Source organism: Dromaius novaehollandiae, chromosome 2 (assembly GCF_036370855.1).
Source record: "Dromaius novaehollandiae isolate bDroNov1 chromosome 2, bDroNov1.hap1, whole genome shotgun sequence".
Classification (NCBI taxonomy): Eukaryota; Metazoa; Chordata; class Aves; order Casuariiformes; family Dromaiidae; genus Dromaius; species Dromaius novaehollandiae.
The window spans coordinates 52,882,771-52,910,416 of record NC_088099.1 but is presented as its reverse complement, the minus strand read 5'-3'; the positions used below and the strand labels follow the sequence as shown (position 1 = coordinate 52,910,416).

The following is a 27,646-nucleotide window of genomic DNA, read 5'->3' as shown; positions in this document are numbered from 1 at the left end:
AATTGCAGCGGCTTTTGTCACAGGGACCTGCCTAATAAGAAACCGAACAACTATTGTATTTATTTGCCCAACAGCCATCAGATGAGGACGTGACCTGGTTGCTGCTTTAGAAGCTGCAACCGAGAGGAGGAAGTCGTGTCATAGCAGGGCCTTGCACCACATTTTTCCCGACTCTTCCAAAATGCCCCGTTGCTGTACAGTGCTGTGCTAGCACAGACCTAAGTTAGCACGTAATTACTATTGACTTAATTACAGCCTCTCTGAAATGTCACACAGTATTAAGCGGCAGCTGTAGGAAATAATGTCTGTCACTGTTTTACGGAGAAAGAAATCTCTAGAGATGTGCTTATTTTGAGCCAACGTGCCTTTGAAATGATTTTAATACATACAGAAACTCAGTGTTTACAGAGAAAGACTAGAACCAGTGCAAATGACAACCTGCAAGAGAAGAGAAAATTAAAGGTGACAACACCTAGATCAGAGATACAGTGTAAAATAATATGCAACGTATGCTTACTCCTTTTCTAACATCTCTAATTTGCAATATTATGACTATCCACAACCACACAGAGCTCCACAATCCCGAGCTAGCAGTGCTCTGGAGGAGCAGAGCCTAGGGATAGCTCAGAGCTTCAGAGCTGGGAAGTGGTTATCCCGCATGCTGGGAGGGAGGCAGCCAGCTCCTGCTTATCTTGACTCTATAATGAATCCATAATGACACTGCGAAAGAGCTGTCATTTCTTGAAAAAGCAAATCAAAAGTAAGTTTCTCAATTTAACAAACCCTCACAGAGGAGAAAATACTTTCCATTGCACAGCTATGGATGGACAGTAACATTGCATGCAAAAAGTCTGAATTACCGAATGAAACCCATCTTGGCATTCAGTCTTGTTTCCGCACAATTTGGAATCATCATCTTAGAACAGAGAACCAGAAACTGAGTACTATTTTGGAAAGAAAGAAAGTTTTAGCATAGCCCATAGAAAGAGGGGCTAAAAATGGCAGAGCTGGAATTTGGGTGGATTTATAAATATTTTTTAATAAGAAATCTGAAATAGAATGTTGCCAATACACATCAGCCCAGGCACCGAAGTAGTACAGAAATAATAATAAAAAATAAAACACAGATGTTTTTCACCTTAATTAATGGTGTTTAATCTTTAGGACACTAGAGGATGCTTGGTAAATGTTTTAAGTCTTATCTTTATAAATAGATTTACTGTACATTTTTGTGTTTCTATGCACATGTGTACAGGTCCATAAAATTGTAAATATGTGATGGACACTGAATGCATGTTTAACTGGCAGAAAGTTCAACGTAAAACATAATCCACATGAATTCTCTTGCAACATCATGTTCTACCATTTCAGTTTGAACAAGCTTGGGATCCTGCAACCTCTGTTAAAAAGGCAGCCAGCACATTGATATGGTCTTTGGCTTTTAGCTATGTGTTTCTAAACAAGGGTATTTTATAATCACAAGTATTTGTGGGCTGGAGCATATTAGTTTATAGTTGTATTGGCACTACTATTGGTATTTTATGACATTCCAAGAAGCAAAAAACACTACTCAAAGTGGGACTCTCTTTCATGCTTTTAACCTAACTCATTTCCTTTATTTAAGCACTAAACTAATGCCTTATTTGCATAGTCACTAAAAATATAGAAGCAGTTAAAACTGCAGTCTGACTAAGCTCTTGTACTCAACACATCTCTCCCATTATGTTAAGAAACAGTTATGTGATTACTTATGAGTTATTTATAGAAGTGAACTTTTTTTTTTAATGGAAAACATAAAACCAAGAAGATAACTCTATAATCCCCATTGCATTCTTTAATTAGGTCACTTGAGGGGGGAAGGGAATTTATTTGCTCCATCTGATGTTGTATGAATATTATATAGACTATTTCAGTTTGGTCCACGCTTGACAAAGTACAGCCCATAACTAGTATCCTTCACAGAATGGGAAAAGAACAAAACCAAAAAACCATTAAGCATCCTGAGTGATGTCCAAGTTTGTGAGGACAAGAAAAGAACCAAAAAATACAAGTAATTATAAACTTTATGAGAGAAACAGATAGCTACATTTAATTTCCCAAAGCGTAAGAAGATGTATACCTTATATGGAAACCTAAAACTCAAAATACACATTTTAGATTGCTGTAATGATAGCAATTGCAAAACTCCACCAATCTTCAGCCAGGAAAGAAAGAAACATGCCTTTTCCAGATCCCAAAGTACTGATGTGAAATCTGTTCAAGGCTGCTGGTGCACATCAGGCAATACTCTGGAGGCTCAGGGTCTGATATGCAACAGGAGCAGAAAGCAAAGAGAGGCTTTTATAACTGAAACTGTTATAAAAACATACAATTTTGATTTCATACTTTTGTTTGATAAAAGGGGCAAGCTCAAAAAAAAAAAAAAAGATGCTATGAACAATAAATCAGCATGACAAATCAGAGTTTTTGCCAGGGACAAAGCAGTAGAAAATAAAAATGAAACTCTGGGTCCTTAAATATCAAAAGTAAGTCATACGGTCCCTTTAGACTCTGTTCAACAGCTTAAAACCAGACACATTCTCTAGACAGCTGGTGGCCACAAGAGATATTGGACCACAGAAATCCTCCCACTTCTCCAGTTTCGTTAGAATGTGAAACTGTGAAGATAAATTCAGTTTCTTCATTTCCCTTCTTGCAGATGACAAGAAAGGTGAATTCCAGTGCATTTGCAAAAACCGTATCAAACTTCCTACACATCACTGGTCTGTAACTATTTTTTAGAGCCGCAGGCAAACCTTAGGCTGCTCACTGCACCCTGGCCTGAGGTGAAGCTAACCGAACAGGACATGGAAAACTGCCAGACATGACATTAGGAATTGCTGGACGTGGCAGGTAACAACATGAGACACTGTCCAAAGTAACAGTGCCATAAGGGGTGGCTGGATCTCACAGTGGTCATGGGAGAGTTGCGTGAGAAACAGCCGAACTTCACAGATAACTGGAGATGAACACTGGGGACTTTTTGGTGAGTCTTGAGAAGCCACCAGTGCCAAGGTAACCACAACGGTAACGTTGTATAAGGCAGATTACCCCAGTAATGGCATCAGAAATACTAAATTTGGGTATGGATGAAGCAAACTTGGGGCCAATGGGTAAAAAGTAATGGTTAAAATGGCTAGGTACAAGGGTTGTGAAAAGGAGGGTGAAGAAACAGGAGGAGGGTGATAAGGTGTGCAAATCATGGGGTTGGGGCTGTTCAGGGACAGCTATCGAGCTTGGTCACTGCAGCTGGAGCAGGGCAACAAACCAAACTTGTTCAGACCATGCCACACCAGTCCAACCTGCTTCTGCAGGCAGAAGGACCTGCAGCTAACGACCACTTCCTAACAGTATTCAATGGTATCTTCCACGTGTGGTTATTTGAAAGACCTATTTATGCTCAGAGATGAGCTATCTGATGAGCTATTTAGTGGATTTGTTGCTCCTATTAGAAACTACATCCATGAAGGATCAAACACCTTCAACAATCTTGGCAGTCGAACTAGCATAAACAGTACAGGTGACAATTATTCATATGGCAAGTATCAAAGCAATGGCAGAACAGGTTAAATTTATCCATACTTGGATAGGGGTTCAGAGGATCACAAATTATATTTCAAAGTGGTTAGACATTATTTAAGAAGAAAAAAGAACAGAATTCCAAAACCATATCAAAGCAAACTTCCTCACTTGATACACTCTTGTGTCAGTTTAGTTCACCATGCATCTGTCATACCATTTGTGATCCTTTGAAAATCTGAAAGTTTTGCCTTTTGAAAGTTTACTTGAATAAATCTTCATATAACAGGGTTTTCAAACAGGAAACGTCTCAGAGAGGGATGGCTTGCACAAGAGTAAGAACAAAACTGGTGATCATTCCAAAAGAAAAATCATACCACCAAAATTATACAGTAAATAAACTTTATTTTATCTCAGCTTGCCAGATTAGTGCTGTCAACAGTCACAGATCAGCATATGATACAGTTATGTATTAACTATTTACAATTTACAGTAATGTATTTTTCTCCAGAAAATAGAAGTACAAAAGCTAAGAGTAAACAAATGAGGTACTGCAATTTGGATTTATTGTAGGCAAAAGCATATAGAAGTGACCTTTAGCAAACAATCAGAAGATCAAATCGGGAGAGAGTAGTCAAACAAGAGTGCCTAGTTCATCAGGAAAATCACCCCAACTGCTACCCATCCAAAATGTATTGCACAATTCATTCAAAAATAAAAAAATAAATAGAAGAGACAAACCATTTAGTTCAACTCTTAAAAAACACCCAGTGAAACCTGTACAGAGACACAGTAGTGGGCAATTCCTCCCTAGGATGAAGTCTTTTCTCTCCTTTAAAAAAATAACCTTTAACACAAAATAGAAGACAATATTCAATAGAAGAGAAAAAAGGTTCATCACCAGATAACCCCTGATTAGCGTTTCTCGTCAAGGCAATTGTTAACTGTATTCATGGTCCAAAGGTGGTGCTGAGTTTTGGTTCTTGCTGCTCCGTTTGTGACCTCAAATAATAGCTTTTCTTCTTGCCCATTCTCAAGGAACAACAACAGAGATATGGACATATTTCTAAGCAGCTCTGTCATAAGACATTATCATCACTATTTCTTCAAGATGGTCGTAGCCATGACTAGAAGAATAAAAAGTTAAAGCAAATAAATGAATGTTACATTGTGAAGGGAGTAACTTATAAATACCTAATATTAAAATAATTATTTGTTTACTGGTAGCAATAGGAGATGGAACAATTTCAGGCAAATCAAATGAACAAATTATTCATTGATTTTGAGCAAGTAATTCCATTCCAGTATTTTCAAAACAGTTGAGGAACTGGGATTAAAAAAAAAACCAAAAAATCCTACACAAAACAAAAAAACCCACTAACCAACAACAAAACAATTACAGGAGTCTCACTGGAAACAGATATTATACCACAGTATCATGCCTTAATAAGCCGTCTCATAAGATTCATGATTCAAACTGAAACAAAGTCAAACTTCAGGGCTAACAAAAAAACCCCCCCCTCCAGGAAAAGTATTTATCACTTTCACAATGAAGTTAGCGTCACCTTAATTTCTAAGGTTTATACATGGAAGACTATTCCATTTGTTGGCTATCCACTGACATAAACCTCAAGAATATTTGTGATGAACTAAGAATCTACAGTCTAATAATGAGATCTGAACAGTTTCCATACATAGTAGTTTAAATTATGAAGCTACTACAGGCAATTGCTGACACCAAGGTCAAAAATCAAGCCCTTCTATGATATCCTTCACAAAGGGCTGAGAACATATGAACTTTTTACATCAGCATTACAGACAACGTGACAAGAATTTAAATTTCAAATATGCTTTCTGCAATAGTGTTATAAATAGCTCTGTCCTCTCAATACGAACAATTCATTTTCAACAATTCATTTTCACAGCTAGAAAAAAACATTTGATTTTGTTAAGAAGTGATCAAGGCTAGGAGCAAAGAGTCCAAATATTACTGCACTTTAAGTGCAATAAAGTTCATTTGCTATCTTATTCAAAAGGAAAGATTTAAAAGAACACAAAATAAAAATAAAAGGAGAAATCTTGAGTGTTAGCCAAAATGAATAGATATGTTCTTCACTCCTTTGATACAAGTATATTTTGTATTGAAGGCTCTATTCACATGACTGCAAGAGAGGAAGATTGCCTGTCCATTGCCTCATGGTAACTGGTGATGGAAGCAGCTTAAGTTTAATCCATGTTGCTATCGAGGTGGTGCGGGCCAAGGACGCGCACAGAGCCAGCCCCTGCATTTCAGCCGACAGAGAGCGATTGCTTCAGATGCACTGAATCAATCGCCTGCAACTCAGCAAAGCTTTTCAGTTGCAAAGGAGAAGGAAAATTAGGCTGAGTATATCCTACAGAAGTCATCTGAAGAGCTTATTAAATATCAAACATCACTAACACTACTCAGCTGATAATCACATTGGGCAATGCAGAAAGTTTTACCTGCATACTTCAATATCCTGCTCCTCTCTCAACCACTATTGAGTCTGTGCTGCTTGTTTAGCTCGCCTGGCCTGATGGAACCTTTATCTTTAGGCCAAATCAGTTGCTTGTTCTCTGTAACACTACAGTTAGTGCTGCAGATTCATAATGAAAATAACTTAGTAAAACCCCCAAAATGATGCAATAAATTGAGAGCATAAAGCTCCCAAAATTCTTCTCCTTAACCAATATGCTCTATCTTAATTCTTAATACCAAGCCAAGGGGCAGATTCAAAAAAAGTAATGAAGTTTAAATGTAGTCACAGCCTAAATCCTCTGATCCATTTTGATATTTGTAAGATGTAATAATCCATTTCAAACAGTACAGTGAGTAAGCATCTTCCAGAAATCTGACTTACATGTTTACCTACTCAAATAGGAAGCTCAAAAAGTGTGTGTGGTGGGGGGGAATCACAGAACAAAACAAGGCCAAGTACAGTAAACATTAATATTACATATTATTTGATTTTAAATCTGATTTTGCTTGCTTTTTCTACAACTGAGATTTCTGTTGCCCTCAATGAATATTTCAGGTTATGCTTGTATCTCAAAAAGATTGATTTTGAATCAACATTTTCAAACTTAGCTTTGTAAAGCAATTCATGATTAAGAGTTGAACAGTGTTTATCGTATAGAACAAAAATGTTTGAAAGTTAACAAACAAAATAAGGCAAGAAAAAAAGTAACAGAAGAATGATTAATCTCATGCTACAGGTTTGATCTTCAAACACAACAAGTATGTATTAGGCTTCACTCACCCACATGCTAACTAAGCACAGACTGATGGCATATTCAGAAGATACCACTGCGAGGTGAGGCAAACTACAAAGCCAGGAAGAAAACAACTTATTGAACTACTGTGTTAATAGTTTCAGTAAGAACTCTGTGGACATCTATAGATTACAGATGAGATTGCTGCAGTCAGATCACAATAATTACACACTAAAAACTTCGTTAGTAAAGGAGATACATTGATCTGGCATATGTTTATTGACCTAGGAATTTGTTAAAAGTTTTCAATGGAATCCCCTTAAACATATTCCCACTGTTTAATAAAGAAAGCCCCAGATGCTAAAAGGGTAAATAATTACTGGAAATACCCTCCTCTTAGTGCTACACACATTTATCCTTTTTCAGTAGCAAAGTAAATTGACAATTCACATATTAAAATTGGTTATAGACATTTTGGCTACAGACTAACATGCAGAAACATTTACGTTAAAAATGCACATTTAATTGCAGTTAGGCACTATATTGCTCCTGAGATCTAAATGTTGGGTATTTTCAAATACCAGTATCATTTTGTTACTGTTAAGCGGGAAGAAACCCTATGATCATGTTAATAAATGTCAGTTAAAAAAAAAAAACAGCTCTTGACGGAGTAATATGTTTATAAAGATGCCCACACAGACTGGTTTTAGCCGCCTAAACAGATTTACGAAAGACTAATCAGAAATACCAATTTGTGCTTCAGTAAACAAACCGAACAATGTTGAAAGTGAAGAAAAAAAAGACTATATCCTCCAACAGTAATTTGCATAACATGTCCTAACATTTGAGTTTCCGTTATATATATATATATGTACACAATTTCACCTCTTATGTGATTTTGGAAAGGAGAAAAATTGTTAGGCTCAATCTGAGCCAGGGAAGGACTGCTAGGTGAAACCCAAGAAGTTTTTGAGCAGGACACAAAGGTCTCTGAATTATGATATCCTTAACCATGAAAGCACTTGCAGTCAGCAAAATAATTTCACTGTATGTTCTTTCCAAAATTGAATCCTGAAACTAGGTTGGGTGATTTCAAGATAAAGTTTTCTTTAGTAACAGAGATTGTGAGTATCTGTTTTAGGAAGACCAGGGTTTCAGATACCAAAAAGCTGAAGGGATTGCAAAATAAGGTTTGTTTCTCTAACCTCACTTTTGGCCAGAAGGAAGCTTTTTTGTTTAAACAACTGAGACGAAAAATCATGCTTGGGATGCAGTGGCATAAAATTTATTGAAGTTGCACTATTATTGACATTTATGTCATTATTTGTGTGTATCATTTTATAATTTTATTAAATATTTAAGATTGCAAAACACTTCAAACCTACATACCAAGTGTGTAGGGAAGTGTTGAAATGTCAGACACTTATGTTTGATATTTCAAGCAGGTGAAACAATAGAATGTTTTTAAATTTGTTTCAAGGGACCAATAGTACTTTAATATAACTACTTCAACTGAAATGTAAAAATGCTTAAAATTTTCTTTTATTCTGTTTCTGAAAGAGTCAAAAATATCCAAAAGGCCATTGAGATAATTAGATTGAAACTCTTCCTCTTGCTTTAGTTACTAATTTTACTATGCTGGTCCACAAAAAGATGGATCGTAATGTTGATTTCAGATACAAAAGCTGCTCCAGCTTTTATCTTAGTAAAAAATGGTTACACTACTCACAAAATAACAATAGTAATACTAAAAGTACTTATGCTCATATATCTTTCTTTCTTTGTGGTTTGCTTCTCAAACTCCAATTCATCTTCTTTGTAAATACCAAGCACCTGATAGTAAGCTTTTTAAATTGGGGAGGAACCTCACATACACTGCAAAGCAGCCGTAATGATGCTAGAGCAGTTCCGTTCTATCCCTCACAAAATCTGGGAGAGCAGGGCAATCTTTAATTATTTAGGGTGAATTCAAATATCATTTTCTATTCAGTGTTCCACCAATTTTAACCTCTAATATATGTATCTGTGCAGACTAATCTTCATGACTTTATTTCCTCCCCACAGCTGGGCAAGGTAAAAGATAATATTGTAATATTGTCGAGCGCTACTCAGCGCTACTGAAGGCAAGACAATATTGGAAAAAGGTTTTCTGTGCAGTGCTTTTGAAGTGTTCAGGATTCTTATTTTTAACCTGTTCTGAGCCAGAGTGAACCTGACATATTTTTAAGGTTTTTCTGTACAAAAAATAAGAAGGCCTCTAAAAATAATCAACTTGTTAGGATACTCACTATACATCCTACTTCAGTTGCATATATCCCAGGTGAGTGAGCTAATCAGTTTTCCAGTCTGCAAACAAAATGGCTCTTGTTTTTTCCAGAATTTTTTTTCCCAGGTCTGAAAAATCTCTCCTGACACATTTTTCAGAAAAAAATGGTATATCTCTACAAAAATTTCTGAACTTAAAAACACAAATTTTATGTCAGATGACAGTTTTGATTAGAAAATTCATTTGCAGAATGGTAGCAATGTCTGGAATTGCTTTCTTCTGTTGTACCTATAGCTACCACACACATAGCTAAACCAGTGATAAGAAATATAAGTTAAGAAAATAGGGCTTGTTTTTTTTCCCCTTTAATTTTTACTATAAACTCAAACCTGCTCCTGGAATTTGCTATTCCCTTGAGAGAGAGAGAAGGAGGGAGAAAAGTAGTTCCCTTAAAGGAGGAAATTGGGAAAGGGAGACTTAAAGAAAGTTTCCAATTTCTTATTATCGCAACCTACTCTTTTGCATAAACTAAGTTTACTTATACAACGTACCAGTGGTCGAGCATCTTCTCGTTCTAATATCTTCTGAGTCTGATCAGCTGGGAATTTCAGTACCGTCGTTATAACCTTGGCCATTGTCTAAAGAAAAACAGGTTATCTATAAGCAATTTTGTATGCATTAAAATACTTTGCAATATTTTAAAATGCACTTTAAGAATACTGCAGACTATTTTAGAAATGTCAGTGGAAACCATACTGAAACAGGTAAGATATTTCCATTAGTTTCAAATCCTGTTTACATGATAGGTATGTTATGTGAGTTATACGGAAACCATTAAAAGTTTCATCTCACATTATCACAAACTGCAGCTACTGTAAAATGATGCAAGCTCTATGGTATCTAAGCTCAGATACTAAAATGTCTTCTAATAAGACAATATACTGTTGCTAATACTGCTGCTAAAACATTTGATCTTAATGGGGCCTTTCTAAAAAAACACATTTCAGGTGCATACAACCTGAAAGAGTCCTTCTGGGTTCAACTACATTCACATCATCCAAATATTGTGTAAAGAAACACAAAGAAATCAAACACTGAGAAAGTACATCCAAATGTTAGATGTGGAACTTTAGTTGTAAAAATATTTGTAGCAGGTATACAGTAACTCGTATTTAAACAGCAAAACATTTAGACATCTTCAGATGGAAGATGTCAGAAGTTTAAAACACTATTATTAAACATCAGTCCAAAACAGGCTACAATTATTTCCATCTTAAAAACAGATGAGTGGGAAGAAGAAGTTCCAAAAGCCACAAAACAATAGTCAGGTGATTTAAGAAGAAAGGTCAAAGCAAGAGCTGCAGTGCAGCAGAAGGTGATTGCTACAAAAGCAGTAACTGCTGCTCCTAAAGAATGTGCATGAGATAAGATTGCTCCCCTGAAAGCCTACTGCTTATTACCAGTCTCAAATGTGAAGTGAAGAGGGGAAACCATAGCAACAAAGCAGCTTCAGGACAAAAACATCCACAGCTGAAAGTGAGAAGTAATGCCCTAATTTTTTACATTTTTTTCTGTGCATAACTTAACTAGGGATAAAAAAAGTAAAAGAAAATAAACCAACTCTTGTTGAACCTTTTCTATTAAAAAAGCATCACTTTAAGTTTAACATATTAATAGTTCCATCGTTAAGAAGCCCCTCTACTACAGTCCCTCTAATGCAGATACAAAAAGGAATGTGTTCAGTGCCACAAACTCACTCCACACTTTGCTTTCTAATCGTTTATTCCCAAATAGTTGTGTTGAGGATTTTGGCAAGAGAAATTAGCAATGAACTTAGAATCTATTCAGACTCTTTAGAAGACAGCTACCAAGAAAGCCCTCTCTTAACAATTTTCTACAGGACACAATGGTATGCGAATGTGAAGGAAAATGTACACATTCTGCAAATACTGCACGAAAGCACAGATGCCAATTTAAATACAAGCTATCTAAAAGCCTTCTTTCCTGAAAATGTGCATTTTGGAATTTATCACTAGCAATGACTTGAAATTCTCCAAGTTTTTGTGGTCACTAGGGATATTTTGAAGTAGAATCATTCAGTCCTCTTCACAGTTGCATAGTCCTGAAACAAGGGTATAAGGACTGTGGTATTTAAGATTGTATGTTTAATATAGGCAAAAGGTTTACCTTATTCCTCTAATAATCTACTCTACTATAAAAACTTCATATTTCTAAGTGTGTGAGTATACACAGATATGTGTGTCCATGTGTATGTGTACATATATCTCTGTATCTATCTATATAAAAAGCCTTAGCTTTTACAAACATAATAGTCCAACTAAAAGAGATTATAGTTTGCAGTCCCAGTTCTTTCAATGAGGCTGATGTATTCAGGTACGTCATCACTGTAAATAATACTTTTAGAAAGATATCATCAGTCCCTCTGTAATTTGAAGGCTGTTAGTCAAAGGCAGAACTCCCCAAAATCACAAAAAGCTTAACAGAAATTGCCCTTGTTTTTCTACAATGCACTAAAGCATATCCAGGTGCTAGAAAAAGTTCTGCATAAATTTACTATCTCAGACATATATGCTGGAGAGCAACAATGTCTGAAGTAAGTCTGACAGAATACACTTCCATTATAGTATTTACAAATGTACTTGTTTAACTGACATAGTATAAAGATGCACATTTTTAATAGATCTACAACTCACACTCATTTTCTGACCCTTAGAATAGACTGCAAACAGCCTAATGAAGTTGCAAGCAATCTGCCAAAGCAGTCCTCTAGGATTTCTGCAAGACTTAGTGTTCTAGCGAGCAGTACAGGTGGTCAAGTTCAACTATTCACACGGCTCTAAAAACATCATTTTATTGCATCTAATGGTATATGCCACATATCTCCAAGTTCAGATATTCTGAATAAGGTGCACGCTTAGAAAAAGCTGGCAATCTAATTTCATACATTCTGCAAGGAAGAGGCAAGAAATGAAGATGGATTTGGGAAAGGAACAATAAAATCCCCCAGCAGAAATTAACTGCAGAAATTATTATTATGATGTTATTGCAGATTTAGTATATCACTGCTGAAAAGGAAAAAAAAACCCCTCAGTTTTATATGCCAAAGTTTTGAGTATAGTATAATAGTATTTTGAACATCAGTAAGAAATAGCCTTAATGAGCAACAAGAGAAGCTTCAAAATAGGCTTCCTTGAATGCACATCTGCTGTTTGCACCAAGCAGCTGCACTAGTCATCTGCTGCTGTTTCAAGGGTTGTTCGAAGATGAACTGTCCACTTCCAAGTTATCAGAGAACATTTTTTAACATTTTTTCCTGTTCATGTCTCACAATTCAAAAGCATAAAATTCAGTAATGTACATGTTTTTCTTTAATGATTTCCTTCATATGCTATTATACTAGGAGAGCTGTAGAATGAGCCACAGGTCTGTGAACAGAAGATAATTAGTGGGGGGGGTTTTCCGGTATGGGATCTGTATTTTTAATAAAGAGAAATTAATACCAAAGAAAGAAAAGGGATAAAAAGGGAGAGAAAGAGGAATCCAACAGGGACAAAAAGTCTTGCATAGACCAAATTTTATTCTGTACAGAGAACAATGAAAACAGCGCTAATTAACTTATAACCCTGCATAAAACCTCTCTGCTTAATAGTAGTCCTAGTTGAAAGTGGTACAACAAAGAATGGAAGAACTCTCGGGAGGAAAAAAATATATACTATATATAAATCCACATAGTATTTACCATCCAAGAAAAGTGTGTGTGTTATGACATACCTCTTTTAAACCTGGTCAATCTCTAAGCATCAGTAATGCTACAAGCTAGTAAAATTCCAACTTAGGAATGATTTCACAAGCTTGTCAGCACAGAACTTAGTGTGTAGGTTTTCACTGCTCTTAAGAGTAAATTCATACCATCTAAAGAAGGTATACAGATTTGTGAGCCTATAAAACATCTTTTAGAAAGACAATTCAAGAGATATTTCAGCATTCAGAGCTATTAACAAACTATTATTCAATACAACTGTTACTTGTCACGTTTGTGTCAAAACGACATCACAAGAGTACTTTTGTTAATGTAGTGCATACCAGTTTCCAAAGTACATTAAGCCTGACTGCCAACAGGACCATTTTTTCTCCCCCAACTAGTAAAACCACAACTACCTATAGCTGTTTTTGTCTCCATAGGCATGTTGGTGAGAGATGCGATACCCCCTCCCCAGTCTTCTCCCTGTTCTTTCCCCCAGCACTTAATCTCAGCATGCTGACAAAGTTTTTAAGGTGTGGACTATGCCTCTTTAAACAAACCTGAAAGCCTGTGACAGTGTGTAATGAATCACAAGCATATGGTGCTTCAAATCTATACAGCAAGGGAGCTAAATTTTATTCTAACCTGAACCACATGGTACTGTATATAACTTTCCATACCTTTGTCTCACGACCCATCATATATTCAAACAGCACTTTCCTCAAGTATTCAAACTCAGTAGGCTCTCCAAAGAGGGAAACATCAGTATGGCAAAGGTTTCCATCTGTGCCAAAAAAAAAGAGAGTATATTTATATTGAGAGTCACTCATATGAATCAAAGTTAGCCTTAGCCAGAAAGTGACTGGAATAAAATATAATCAACTAAGAAGCACCATAGTGGTTGGCATAATTATGCCAAATGCCTAAAGCTTACTGAGAGCATTTCACTGTAGCGGGACATATAACGAATCAGCACATTTATGTAGAAAGTATTTACAATATATTACTTTATATTTGTAGTCAAATGAAAATTCTTAGATCTTTTCTTCTTTGCTCACAATAGATGCACTGAAAACACATTTGCTTAGATGCTGCTATTTTTCTTGCCTATGAGTTAATTCCAATTTTGTGTCAGGGCATCTGAATCCAGAAATTGCATGTGTTTATTTAATTTTAAATCTCAGAGTAAGTGCAAAAAAGATGAACTGATATAACCGGGATTCTCAATCTAAGACAGTCAAACAAATATACATAGTCTTGACTGGCCTCAACTTCTAAATTTCTTACTTGTCTGCAAAATGCTTTATTGTAAAAGGGTGGAAGAACAAAAGCCATAAAACAGGGGAAGGCAGATGGAAGACAAATGAAAAATATTTTCAAGTGTTAGTGCTTTTTCCAATTAAAAATTTTGATCTGTGTCTACAGCGTTGTCAAGGAACCTGAACAACTGTAGTACATACTGTAATACAAAAACTTTAGATCTCTTACAAACTAAGCTTAAGACAAGACATAAAAAAGATACAAACTCCAAAAAAAAATACAGGTAAAACAAGGCAATATTGGTGAATGTGATAGGTAGTGGTATACAAAACTGATTATAATCATCAAGTATTACACAGGTAACAGTGTAGGATAAGTTTAGGGAGGAATACCTATGGAAATTAAAGAAGTAGCTTTGCTTACTCTTACCAGGCCCAAAACGGAAGAAAAGAGAAACGTGCATGATTTAACACAAGGTCAGTCTCATGGACTGACAGGAAACTAAACTACATAGCAACTTGGAGAGTTAGGCCTTGAAAGTAAGCAAAAAAATAGGTAGCATGACAGAGAAGAGGTGGACAATGGGGAGAGGTTAAAAATAATAATAAAATATAAAGGACATGGTTGAAGTCATATAGTACAGAAGTGATCTTTTACAAGAGTATTCTTAACAGACATGAATAGAACACTTCTTAAACCAAGAAAAGTAATATTCTTGTGATCAAGATCTCAGAAGAGAAGATCTTGCAAAGGAATTTTAGTCATCAGGATAGTAGAAGCTAAGACATGCTACACAAGAAAGATCTCTAAAATCTAACATAAAATCTAGTATTTGAATCTTTAAGAATTTTAACAAGTCATAAAATGCATATTTAATTAGCCAAGATAAACAGATTATTTCTCCCTACCCCTTTTCTGCTGACACTGCATCACTCCCTCCATGGGCATACAAAGCTTAAGAACTCTGATATAGAGTTCTTGGACTTGGTTAAGACTTAAAAACAAGTATAAAAAAAAAAGAGTTGTTCTTCTGAAATCAAACACTAGCTCTATTATATCAAACAAGACAAAACAGAGGTAAGATGTCACAAAAAGATTAAATGAGTATTTTTAAAAAGATTCACATTTTAATAAATTGTCTAAGCCAAACCACAACTTTCAAGAAAACCTAATCTGTGATGAAAAAGTATGTACTTGCCTCTGTATGGTGTTCTAACTGCTGTGACATACATGTTCTTCTCATAATTTTTCAGACGGTCTTCCAGTACATGAATCTAAACAGCCAGCAGTCAAAAAGATAAGTAATGTTCACAAGGAGTTAAAATTAAACATAACGTTATTAGTTATCTTTAGCATTAGCATTACTATTAGCATTAGTTTTTGGCTAAACATTACAATCTTCTTTGAAAGCAAAATACATTTGTTTTTTAAAAGAAAAAAATTAAAAATCGTGTCATTAAAAGCTGTCCCTACACACATGCTCTTAAGTAGTTTATGTAGATGTATATACATAAGTTTTATAATAGCAAATATTATACATATTTATATACCTAAACATGTTATTCACACACACACACATATATATATAAAATCAAAAAGAATTCAAAATTGTACTTTACTTCAAAAAAGGTTTAGTTTAGAAAAAAGAAGAGAACCATAATTTCATGAAGTGCACTGTTATATTTTTCATTATGCAAATATTTTTGTCAATATGTATCGCAAACGTTTGATATTTTCGTACTCTGGGGATAGAGGAGTACATTGAAAAGGTCCAGATCTAAGAGCCAGTATGATGACAAACTATTTTATAGGCATTTTATTTCCATAGCACCTGTGTGGATGAGATGTGCTACATCATCACTCAGAAAGAATAAAACATTTAATATCGCAAATATAAAGTCTCAAAAGAATGCTGTTTTGTCTTGTTCAAACAGCACTCCTACCTGCTCTTTGAACTCCTGTTCTTTCAACTTTGAATCATTGACAAGTGTTGTCTTCTGTGCAAGCTGTGCCTGAAAGAACAGCCACATATGGAAATTATCAATAAACCACTCAAGATATAATATAGGTACCTTTTCAATAAACTTCTTTCTCCTTTTAATTAATACACTTATTAGCAGTGTTTTCAGTTTCAAACTGCTGTGAAACAGAATTATCTAGAAAGCTAAATCAATAAAAGCAAAAAACTTACCTGAAGTTCTGTTATTGTTACCTAGAATAACAACAAGAAAAACAATTAGATGAAAATGCAGATATTAAAAATAGTGAATATATCACACACTGGACAAGGGTGAAAAACAAAAAAAGTATGAGTCACTTAATTCAGACACAGTGTGTTAATTGAGGATAACAAAGATTAAATAAGAAAAAAATCATACAAATGCTCATGAAAATAAGTCTAACACTTATTTGTATCAATAGTACAAGCTTACAGTTAAATTCTCTCCTTGATTCTGCCAGATGGTTATCCTAAATTTTAACTTGAAGAATCTCATAATTACAAATCTCTACAAAATGTACATTGCAGATGAATGGTAATTGAATGAGTACACAATACATGCCAAAAACCCTAACTGTTAATATTATTGACAATACTGTATCTCTTTCTTTACTCATTAAAGTTGCATTTGGAAATGTGAACCCTTCTCTGAACTATGTTAACAGCTTCATGACTTCTACATCTTACAAAGATAACAATGCTTTTGAGCACAAAAATAATTTGAAGCTGGAATTTCTCATCTTTTCAATGTTCAGACTCTAAGGAAAATAATGCTTTAGTAGTCACATGTATAAATCAAGGTTATAAAGTCATTTCAGTATCAATTAAGTTGTGTGTGAAATTTCTTTTTTAAAGGTAACCTAAAGCTTCAGTCAGAGAGTACAGAAATGGTACATACTACCTCTGATTTTTCCTGAGTCTCTTTGGAGATGTGTTGAGAAGGAAAGCTACTGCCATCTCTGTAGACTCATAAAACCTGTGGATTTTCCTACACTCTGCAAACAGAATCACAGCAAAAACTGTTCCCCTATGGCTCTCAAACTTAAAAGCACAATTCTTGCTTTTGCAGAGTATTTAATCACCTGACCAGGTATTTATTTTCTCATCGAGAGAGAGAATTTCTGCTATTTTGAAATCCCAAGGCTAATGCCTAAGGATGTTAGTATTTGCCAACTATTTATCACAGTCAGAAAAATATTGTAGAAATGTATAGCCATCCATTATACATAAAGTTTGGCTTAAGACTGACAGCTAAGCAACACAGGTTTTCCAAGAGAACCTTCTGTGATTCAGAAGATTCAAACTTTAGACAGCAAGTATCAATTTCCAACAAAAAATTGCCTCCACTTAGCTGAAGACCACTGAACTAGCACTGAAGAAAAAATAACAAAAGAGAGAAAATGTTATAAAGCAACAAAATCAAAAGAATAAGGTGAGACAAAATATATCACAGCAAATGTAAGATGCCGTAATTCATTTAAATGCACATGTAAAATTGAGGTATGGATTTGTACACTTGTGCTTTGATGCAGGTATGTGGACATGGTCCAATGGAAACTCTTAAAATAAGGTCAATATGAACAATCTCATCAGTTACTTAACACCTCATGTATTTATTTTCTCAGTCTAGTAATAATTAGTAATATTTTTATCACTCAGAGAAGAATTCCTCAACTAAAATGTATTCTCAGAAATACAAAAGCGTGCACTGACTCTTCTTTCAATTAAGATATAAATGTATCTGTCCATACTTTACATATTCAGGGTATGGGACTATTTCAGTGTCCACTGGAATTTCAATTCAAAACCACATTAAAAATGATCCAACTTGATTTCATTTCCTTCGAAAGTGCTTCCAGTGAAATAAGCATTAAAAAAAAAAGTATAAGGCAACCTCCCCTCAAAATGCAACTGGACGTTGTAAAAAAAACATTAAAAAAATATATTATCAAATACTGCAGATTATAAAAAAGTTCATTTTCAAAGTTAACATCTAACAGAATACAAATTGTATGGGAAAGGGAAGACCAGAATATAAATAAAATGCAATTAACTGGAAACAGTAGAGTTTTATAAGCAATTCACACTGAATGTTAATAAATGTTAATGCCAGCTCACTTCACTGTTTTGATGCTCCACTTCTGCTGTCCTTTGTTCATACTCCTTTTGCAATTCTTCTAGCTGTGCCTGCAACTCCTGAACTTTTGCTGTCATTTCTTCTTCACGAGCCTTCAAAATGCCAAAAAAAAAAATCACTTATACAACTAATTGTCTAACCACTTAACGTCTAACTACAGCAGACAGAAAGCAGAAGTTATGTCATATACAAAGAGGAGGAGGTTCGAAACTTAGTATAAAGGCTAGTTATACTACAGGACTATGAAAAACAGTGAGAAACAACCACAGGAGTCAGCGAGATTTTGCAGACCTTGAAGAATTAAGATTAGTTAGGATTACAGTTAGCTTTTTGAAAATTATAAGAAAGAAATATCTTTCACTAGCACTAAAACAGCATTCAAGTGTAATCAAATCAGTACAATTTATCAGTACAGATCAAACTTTTACAACTTATCAACTGTTAACAATAACAGAACAGCTGACCAAAATTTTGTTCCACACAAATCCTCAGGAGAACAGACTATAGCAATACAGAAAATTCTCTGAAGTAGTAAATTGAGAACAAGACTGGTCCAGGCTAAAAAAATTAGTATATGCTGTGAGAAAGTAAGAATTATTTCCCTGTGAGGTCACTTTTTATTATGTTCCTTGTACCCTGCTTGAGAATAAACGCACACCTCTCAAAACAAACCCAAAACTAGTGAATGGGAAGTCACTGTGCTGAGGAAGTTTTATGTCCTAGAAGTTTTGAGAATGTCCACCATCAATAAAAACCCCTGCTCAAACTCAAATGTCATGCCCCCCCCAAGTAAGTTATTTTTTCTTCATTCACATGATTTTTCCTATGTCCTCAAAAGCACATCAACAGCCAAACTTGTCTAAGATTTCTCTTACAGGTGGTTATACTTCTCTAGTTAAAAAATATCAAAACCTGGCGTATTCAGTTGCTTCTATTTTCCTCTTTTTTTACATTGAATATCTGAATTCTTACATTTTCCAGACTACTGTCCACTGAAATAATGCAAAATTGCATGCACATCATTCTTAGTAGGTAGCTGAAAGGCAGGAAAGAAATTCAACTCAAAATGATGAATCATACTTCTGTAAAAGGGACCTATGAGACATTCTTTATATAAATTCCCTGAACAGAGATTACAATTTAAAATTTGAAAAGATTAGAGTTCATATATGATCCAACACGCTACTGAAACTGTATTTCCAATAACTTACTGTTCTGTAAAGCATCCGCCAAATTCTGAAAATGTATAAAATGCATTCTATTCTGATTTAATTACAATTCTAGATGAAGACTTCAATAAAGTTGTAATTTTCCAATTCTTAACCATAAAGCCTACCCTGTATCCACATGGTAGGCATCACGACAAATGAAAGATTATACAGCTGAAATTAGATATTTCATTTTTAGCTCACACATAGGCTTAAGTCAAGCTAACTGGAGTACAACATTCAATTTCTCTTTAATGATATTTAATGATAGTTAGCTGTAGAAAAATTGCAGGCCTCAAATTACAGGCTATGCGGATTTAGAAGTCCTTTAATTAGGGAGACTTTAATGAAATCCTACGTGATCGAAGTAGTTACGAAAGATAAGCAAACACGTGACAAATCAAGAGAAGTACCAGGAGAGTACCTCACAAATAAATCATATTAAGTTTAACGGACTGAGTTATTCCTGCTACTCTTTACAGATGTATACTCACGTCAAGTTCAACCATCTTTAGCAACATTAACCATGTGTAAAATGCAATGAAGAGCTATAAAGTTAAATGAACAAAATTCATTGTTCAACCATCATTATATTTGCTTAGTCTTCCCACCATTTATGGCAGAGAGAAACCTCACAGTCTCTGCATAAATGTCTTCATGTGAAATTTCTCAAACCTATCATGAGTCAAGCCAGGTAACACAGGGGTAAAAACTAATAACTTTAGGTTCCATTGAAAAATGTCACACATCTGCCAATGCATATGTTCCTATTTCTAGTAGAAATCTCAGTGAATATGACACACACTCGAGTTAACATAAATATTTCTTAACTATTAGGTTCTTGAAAGACTTTTTCAGGAAACAAGTAAACAGATTCTGTAAACTGTTTTTGCCAAAATAACAGAAACACTCACAGGTACACCATTAGCTGAGAGAGAACCATGTCGTCTGAAAATCATTCAATCTTTTATAGCCAAACATATCCTTGCCCCATCTAAATTCCTACTTGGCTAGGACAGTAGGCATCCTTGGAGGGTAAAGTATCCTTAGACTGAAGTTGGCTGCCAACTTCTGGTTGCCATGTTACTGGAGCAAGATTATGTCCATTTGTAAATACCAGGCAGACAGACTCTTCACTTACAGATAAAAATGTAAGCTTTACTAGCATAAAAACCACATGGACAGACTGTCCCCTGCATAAAACAGAGCCTTGCTTTAAGTGCTACGGTCCCAATCTGGGCAGAATATTAAAGAAGAGGGTGAAGCCGACTCACAACCACAGCATTTATATCATTAAAAGAAAGAAAAAAAACCCCACCAACAAACTTAATCTGGTAAAGCTTTGATTTGTTTAACTTGCTTACTTTTCTCATTTCAATCTGGAAACTGCTTACATTCAGGCCTCAAGACAGACAAACTGATGGAGGTCTGCATGGACATAGGGACCTAAGCATAAAGTTCTTATTGAAGGACCAGAGCCAGGGCTTAATTTTTAGTGTTCTTACATTTCACAAAACACAGAGACAAACATTTTAACTCCAAGCACCTCAAAGGTATGGCTAGGTCACCACACATACAAAATAAAATGCAAGCAGTAGGTTTCAGAAAGATCTTCACCAGCAAGAATTATAGTTTTCTGTCTAAATTTACAATTAAACAAAGTAAAGAAATATATAAAAATGTACATAGCCTTATCACTTTTCAGTGTGATACCTCAAGGATTTCTTCATATTTTTGCACAGTTCTTTTTAGATCATCATCTTTTTCTGCAATTTTTTTATGCAACTGTGTTGTTTCTATGTGATGGTTTTCTATCAATTCAGTTTCTACCTCCTGGGCTTTACCTGTCAAAAAAAGAATGAGTCAGGCAATATAAAAAAATAGATATTTATTTTGATAAATTATATGTCACAACAGTATTAAAAAAGCTTAGACAACCGTGGAAGGCATTTATAAAAAAAAAGTCTGATGCAATTCATCTTTCACAGACAGTATCAGTGACATTTTTGTCACGACTCCAATGTGTATAAAGTTTGCTGTTTGGTATTAGCATCAATCTTTCCTGCCTGGTGTCTGAACTTATTTCTGAAAGTTAGAATCAATTGCTGAACATTGGCTGTGACCTTATCTCTTGCTCTGTCTACAGAAGGCATCTGAAACAGCTGCAAATTTTCAGAAATTCCTCACTTGTAGGGGCACCTCCAGTAACTGTGGAGCCAAAAGACACTTCCTGCTCACTCCAACCTCCAACTTAAGACTTTTATGGCAAAAGGTGCACAAAGAAAAGAAGCTGAAACATGTTGTACTCTAGCTATAACCATATGGGATATTAATCAGACATCACATCCAGTTTGTACCTATTAGTGGTGCCAGTGAACGAAGTCTGCAAGATATGGCTAAGAAAATGCAATTCTGGTTCCTAGTTGGAAATAATTCTCTCTCAAAGGTGTCCTTCAGTGCCACACATTTGACACTGGATTGAAGTGTTACATACAGTTTTGAGTTGCTTAATCCCAAGTAGCATTAAAATGAAAACTTACCAATGTGCTTAGATTTTCACCCCTAAAAACATGCTCTCCTCCTATTTTTGTGTACAGATGACAAAACAATAGTAACTATGGCTATTATGGCTATCATCAGTAACTCCTACCACGACAGATGCAGACATACACAGTGCCAGATCAAAGATCAAGTCTATGGGAGAAGGAAGAACAAATACAGATGTGCTTTCTAACTGTGTTACAATTAAAATTTGTATGTTATTTCCTAAGCCAAAGATCTTTCCCCGAGTTCTCTAAGTAGCATTAAATCATAAAACTAAGCATACTTTTTACCAGACTCCGAGGTGAAATCCCTTGCCCAAAACATTTGAAGAAATTTGCTTTCTGGCCATTTTTTAACCTTTATTGACTGTAACTACATTAGTATTTTACTTACTGATCGTCTCTTTTACAGTGCTTTCCAACTCCCTCTCTTTCTGAGCCAGCTGAGTGTTGAACTCTCTCATTAACTGCTTTAATGTGGAGTTGTGTTTTAATTCAATGTCTTCTTGCTCACATCTGTACAAAATATCAAAAAATACACTGAGGAAATAAAAATGTTTAAAGACAGTGTGAGAACAGTTTAGCAAAGCAGGAGATCTGGGAATTTCTTCAAAACTATTTTAGAATGGACTAGCTTTGAAGGAGGTAATATGTGAATCCTGTGGGGTTTTTGTCCACCCATTCACCCCCCTGCCTCCCTCCCATCCAATTTACCTGGAAGATATAGGTGTTTCATTTAAAAAAAAAATCCATATTTTTTTTAAAAACAATGAAGATGAAGAATGAGAAGTAAAGAATACATATGGAGTTTTTAGAGAATTCCTTGCTCGAGAAACTATTAGAGCTCTGAACAGCATACCACATTTTTTACACTACATATGAGAAATTCTTGATAGCACTTGTCTTCTTCTTTTTCCTTTTTCTTTCAGTTCAGAATCTGAATTTTCAACGGATACTTTAGAGGGTAGAGACAGGACACCAACTTAAACTCAATACTAACTTCTAACAAATTTCACTTCCTGTTTGAGGAAAATAAAACTATATTTAATATTCTGGCAACACAGGAAGTCACCATCACTACTACAACACAAATCAAGAGCAATATATAATATTCTGGCAAAAAAAAAGAACTTTTTAAACTTATGACTCAAATACTGTTTTACATGTTCATGAATGAAGTCCTAGTTTCAAATTGTTCTTTTCTTGATTTTTCTTTTTAAGCAAGGCTATTTACAAAAATCACAGAAAAATACCAGTTGTTATTTCACTGTTACAGATCGAGTTTTAAAAAGAGGATTCATTTTTAAAAAGAGGATTTAAGTGGCTAAAAATAAAGCAAAGCAACGTTAACAAGACAAGGAAGAAAATTTACCTGATTTTCTCCTCCATTTCTTCTAAGGACTCCTTCTTAACTATGTCAAGTTCCTGCTGATGCTCTTTTCGCAGAGTACGCAAGTCTTTTTGAAGATTATTCACATCTTTGCGCAGTTTCTGCTTCTCCCTTTCAGTCTCTTCCAGTTTAGTTTGCAAGTCCTTCTGCTGGATCTGCATATCACCCAGCAACTTCTGCAGCTCCAAATCAGATTTAGTCTTTTCTTCAGCACTTTCTTCAAAAGCTTTCAGGTGGTCACTTCTTTCATCCAACTGCTGCTGTAAACTTTTTAATTTTTCTTCATATCTCAAGCTTGTATCTTCCATCTCAGTCTTGTGCACTTCCTCTTCCTTCACTAGATTATTTTCCAACTCTCTTATCTTCTCTTCTAAAGATTGACTGACTGCCTCCTTTTCCTGCAATCTTTTCTGGAAATCTCCAATTATATCCTCCATATCAAGATGTTTTTGTTCTTTAGCTTTTAATTCCTCCCTATTGCTTGCTAACTCACCACTACAATGACCATGCTCATCCACTAACACCGAGTATTTTTTAGTTTGCTCCTCAAGTTCTTTCCTGAGGCTTTCAGTCATACATCGTTCCTCTTGAAGTCTCTTCTCAACACATTCCAATTTTTTGAAGAGTTCTTCCTGTTCTTTCTGCAGTTCTAGATAAGAGTCACTACTCTCTCTTTGTTCCTTTTCATATTTCTGCAACAATTCATCTTTTTCAGATAAGTCCTTCTTTAACACGTGTATTTTCTCTTCATATGTCTGTTGGACACTCTCAAGCATTTTATGCTTTTCTTGCTTTATAGCAGCTTTTACACTTTCTACTTTTTGCAGCATTTCTTCCTCTACTTCTGTGGATTCTCTTGTTGACTTAATTTTTTCTTCCAAGGACTCAATTGTGGCTTCTCTTTCTTGCACTTTTTGTTTCAAGTCTCTTAACTGATTTTCTCTATCTTGCTTAAGTTGTTGTTCCTTTTCCTCCATTTGAGACATCAATTGCTTTTTAATAGAACCAATTTTTTGCTCTGCCTTCTTTTTCAGATCTGCTAACTTTGTGCTGTTTTCTGCATTCAGTCTCTCTTCTAGTCTTTTCAGTTCTTCCTCTTTGCTTTTAAGTATTGTTGATTTAATTTGTTCAAATTCCTTTTCCTTTCCTTCAAATTCAGCCTCCAACAAACCCATTTTTTTTTCAAGATTAAGCACTTTTTCTTCAGCCTCCTTAAACCTATTGTCCTTTTCAAAAGCCACCTTCTCTGCCTGCTGAAGTTGCCTGGCTATCTCCTTTTGCTCTGTGACTTTTTGTTCATTATGCTTTTTAAGTTCCTCCATCAAGGAACTGTTTTCTGAAGTTTTCTGAGCAATGTGTTCTTCTAGTTCAGCAATTCTTGTTGCTTGGATTTTTAACTCTGCAGTCAACTCACTCTCTTGCTTTTCTCTCTGGTTCTGCTTTTGTTCCAATGCACTTTTTAAACTATCCAGATTCTTGCTTTGTTTAGCCAGCTCCTCCTTCAGTTTATTTAGTTCATCATCTTTTTTACTGGCTTGGGTATTGTTTAGTTCAAGTTTGCTCTGCAAATCTTTAATAGTATCGTGATTTTGTGTAAACCTTGTTTGTGCTTTCTTCTTCCACTCTGACAGCTTGGTCATCCAACGGTCCGCCTGCTCAAGAGCTGATGCTTTTTCTTGACTCAGTGTCTCAACTCTGGACGATAACTCCTGTACCTGGTTTAACAACTGCAACTGATCCTCTTGATGTTGTTCACGTAACAGAGACATAGCTGCTTCTTTCTCGGTTAAACTCACCATGTTTTCAAGTCTAACATTAAGATCATTAACCGTTTTGTTGAGAGCAGAAATTTCAGATTCTTTTTCTTGGAGTTCTTCTTTCATCGAGGTGACAGCATTGATATTTTCTGATAACTCTTTCCTCAGCTGTGTTATGCAAGTTTCTTTTTCTGATGCTGCTTGCTGCTGATGCCCTCCTTCTTTTTGCAGTTGTTCCTTTTCTGTTACAAGTCCTTCAATGTCAACTCTCATGGCCATAATTAAATTGTCCTTCTCTTGCAGCTGTTGCATTGACTTTTGTAAAGAACTACTTACAGCAAAATGATGCTCTGTTAGGTCTCTAAGTTGAGCTTCTAGTTCAGGAATCTTACTCTTTCTAATTAATACTGCTTCTTTAATTTTTGTTGTTCGGTGTTCACAGTCTGCAATTATGCATGTTACTCTGCCAATTTTTTCATTACATTTTTCAATTAATTCATTGCTTTTTGTTTGTAATAGAGCTTCAGCATTCTTCCAATAAGCATCTAACTGTGCTACGAGTTCTCCTGACAACCTCTTAAACTTAGTTTCTTTCAGTTGAATGGCCTCTAGTTTTTTCTCATAATTTTCATGATCTTTACACTGAGAAGATTGTATAGTTTGGATTTTCTCCTCAAGTGTTTTCAGCATATCTGTAAGCTCAGTAATTTTAGCTTTGTCCTTTTCTTCTACTGCTTTCTGATTGCTAAGCTGTTCCTGAAGTACTGAGTGGTCTTTCTCGGACTGATTAAGATCACCTTCCAGTTTTTTGAGCTGTGTTTTCAGGTCATTTTCACTATTTGACAAAACATCTACCTTAGCCAATGACTGCTTTAGCTGTTCTTGCACTTCGTTCAGGGACTCATCCCTCTTCATCTGTTCTTCCTTCAGTCGGGTTATTTCAGCCCTGGAGCCCTCGTTCTCAACACTGAGGGTGGCAAATTTCTGCTTCAGGTCTCCAACTTCCTGCTCTTTCTCCTGTAGTTCCATTTCATGTTTTTGCCGGAGCTCTTCAACCTGCTGATTGAGTTTCTTTTCCCAAATCTGGGTGATTTCTTCTAATTCCCTCCTATGAGCCTTAGCAAGACTTTCTAATTGCTCTTTCTGATTAGATTCCAGTTTTGACACAGCATCACTGATTCCAGCTGAGCTGGCATGTGCCATTTCCAACATTTTAGCATTGAACTCGCTCTCTTTCTGATTGAATTCCAACTGCTTGTTTTCAAGTTCTTTTTTCAGTTTAGCTTCCTGCTCAGTAAGTTTCTTTTTGAAAGTCTCCTGCATCTCTTTTGCTCTCTGCTTAGCTTTCTCCATCTTGTTTTCTTGATGTTTCAGTTTATTTTCATATTCTCCTTGTAAAGCACTAATTCTCTCCTCTTTGGCTAACAAGTTCTGTTTAAGCTCTTCCACTTGCTCATCCTGTAACTTCTTCATGTTTTCAATTTCATCTTCCTTCTCAGACAGACTCCTCTTTGTCTGATCAGCCTCTTTTTCTAGATCCTTCAATTGAGATTCATACCGTTGTGTCAGAGAGTTAACGTTTTGTGTATTTTCATTGTTCTGCTCTTGCAGATGCTGCTTCAGGTGACGTACCTGAGAGATGTATGATTCTAACTCATTCTTAACTTCATTCAGCTGGGATTCAGTTCTTATTATCTGCTCATTAAGTTGCAATTTTTCACCTTCCAGACTTGTCAGTTTTTGCTGCAGCTTTGCTAATTCCTCTTCATAATTCTTTGCCTGCTCACTAGAGGTCTTCTGATGGGACTGAGAGAGCTCCTCTAGCTTTGCAGACACTTGGACAAGTTCACTTTCAGATCTTTCCACAGATTCATTTAGTTTCTGTTCACGTGCTTTTACTTCCTCCAAATGTCTGTCTTTTTCCTCCAATGATTGCTTGAGTTGGTTCAGTTCTTCTTTGAGTACCTTCTCAACTCCTTGAATAGAAATTGCATGCTCTTTTAACATCATTTCAGTTTCTTCCTTGTGCTGATTCCTCTGTTCTTCCAACTTTGCCTCCAATTCTTGCTTTGCTTCACCTACTTTACTCTTCAGTTCCAAGAGTTCTTGTTCCAAATCACTGCGTGTTTTTAGTGCTTCTGATAGCTCAGAAGACAGGGCTTCCAGCTCTGTTTGTTTCACATCAAGTTTTTCTAATGTTTTTTCATTCATCTCTTCTATATGTGCTCGGAAAACTGTTTCTTTCTCTTTCAGTATTGCCTCTATTTCTTGTTCTTGTTTGTCTCTCATTTTTTCTATCTCAGTTACTTGTTGTTGCTTTAGGATTTGAAGCTTTTCTGTCCAAAGCTTCTCCTGCTGCTGTTTCACATTTTCTAATTCTTCCTTGTGTTTTTCAACCATATCACTGATTTCCTTAGTGTGCTGGTTTTTTTCAGACTCCATCAGAGTGCTTAATTCCTCTGATCGCTTTCTGTCATCTTGTGAATACTTTGCAAGAGAGCTTTCCAATTCAAGAATCCTCTGTTAGAAAA

At 35.5% G+C, this 27,646-nt stretch overlaps 1 protein-coding gene across 7 annotated transcripts in view; it reads right to left on the bottom strand.

Annotated features, from left to right (window-relative positions):
- Positions 1 to 3,943: 3,943 nt before the first annotated feature.
- Positions 3,944 to 27,646, bottom strand: part of GOLGA4 (golgin A4) — a 61,971-nt gene continuing 38,268 nt past the window's right edge. For 3 of the 7 annotated variants that reach the window (XM_064506527.1, XM_064506531.1, XM_064506532.1), the window contains 11 exons: positions 23,341 to 27,635; positions 22,363 to 22,508; positions 21,139 to 21,269; positions 18,199 to 18,309; positions 16,273 to 16,293; positions 16,025 to 16,093; positions 15,280 to 15,355; positions 13,502 to 13,605; positions 9,610 to 9,696; positions 6,840 to 6,903; positions 3,944 to 4,685 (listed from right to left, as the gene is read on the bottom strand). In XM_064506527.1, the coding sequence (XP_064362597.1) occupies positions 6,874 to 6,903; positions 9,610 to 9,696; positions 13,502 to 13,605; positions 15,280 to 15,355; positions 16,025 to 16,093; positions 16,273 to 16,293; positions 18,199 to 18,309; positions 21,139 to 21,269; positions 22,363 to 22,508; positions 23,341 to 27,635 (5,070 nt within the window). In that variant the 3' untranslated portion in view covers positions 3,944 to 4,685; positions 6,840 to 6,873. The remainder of the gene's footprint in view (positions 4,686 to 6,839; positions 6,904 to 9,609; positions 9,697 to 13,501; positions 13,606 to 15,279; positions 15,356 to 16,024; positions 16,094 to 16,272; positions 16,294 to 18,198; positions 18,310 to 21,138; positions 21,270 to 22,362; positions 22,509 to 23,340; positions 27,636 to 27,646) is intronic. The other 4 variants (XM_064506530.1, XM_064506533.1, XM_064506528.1 and 1 more) reach the window with 3 other exon arrangements.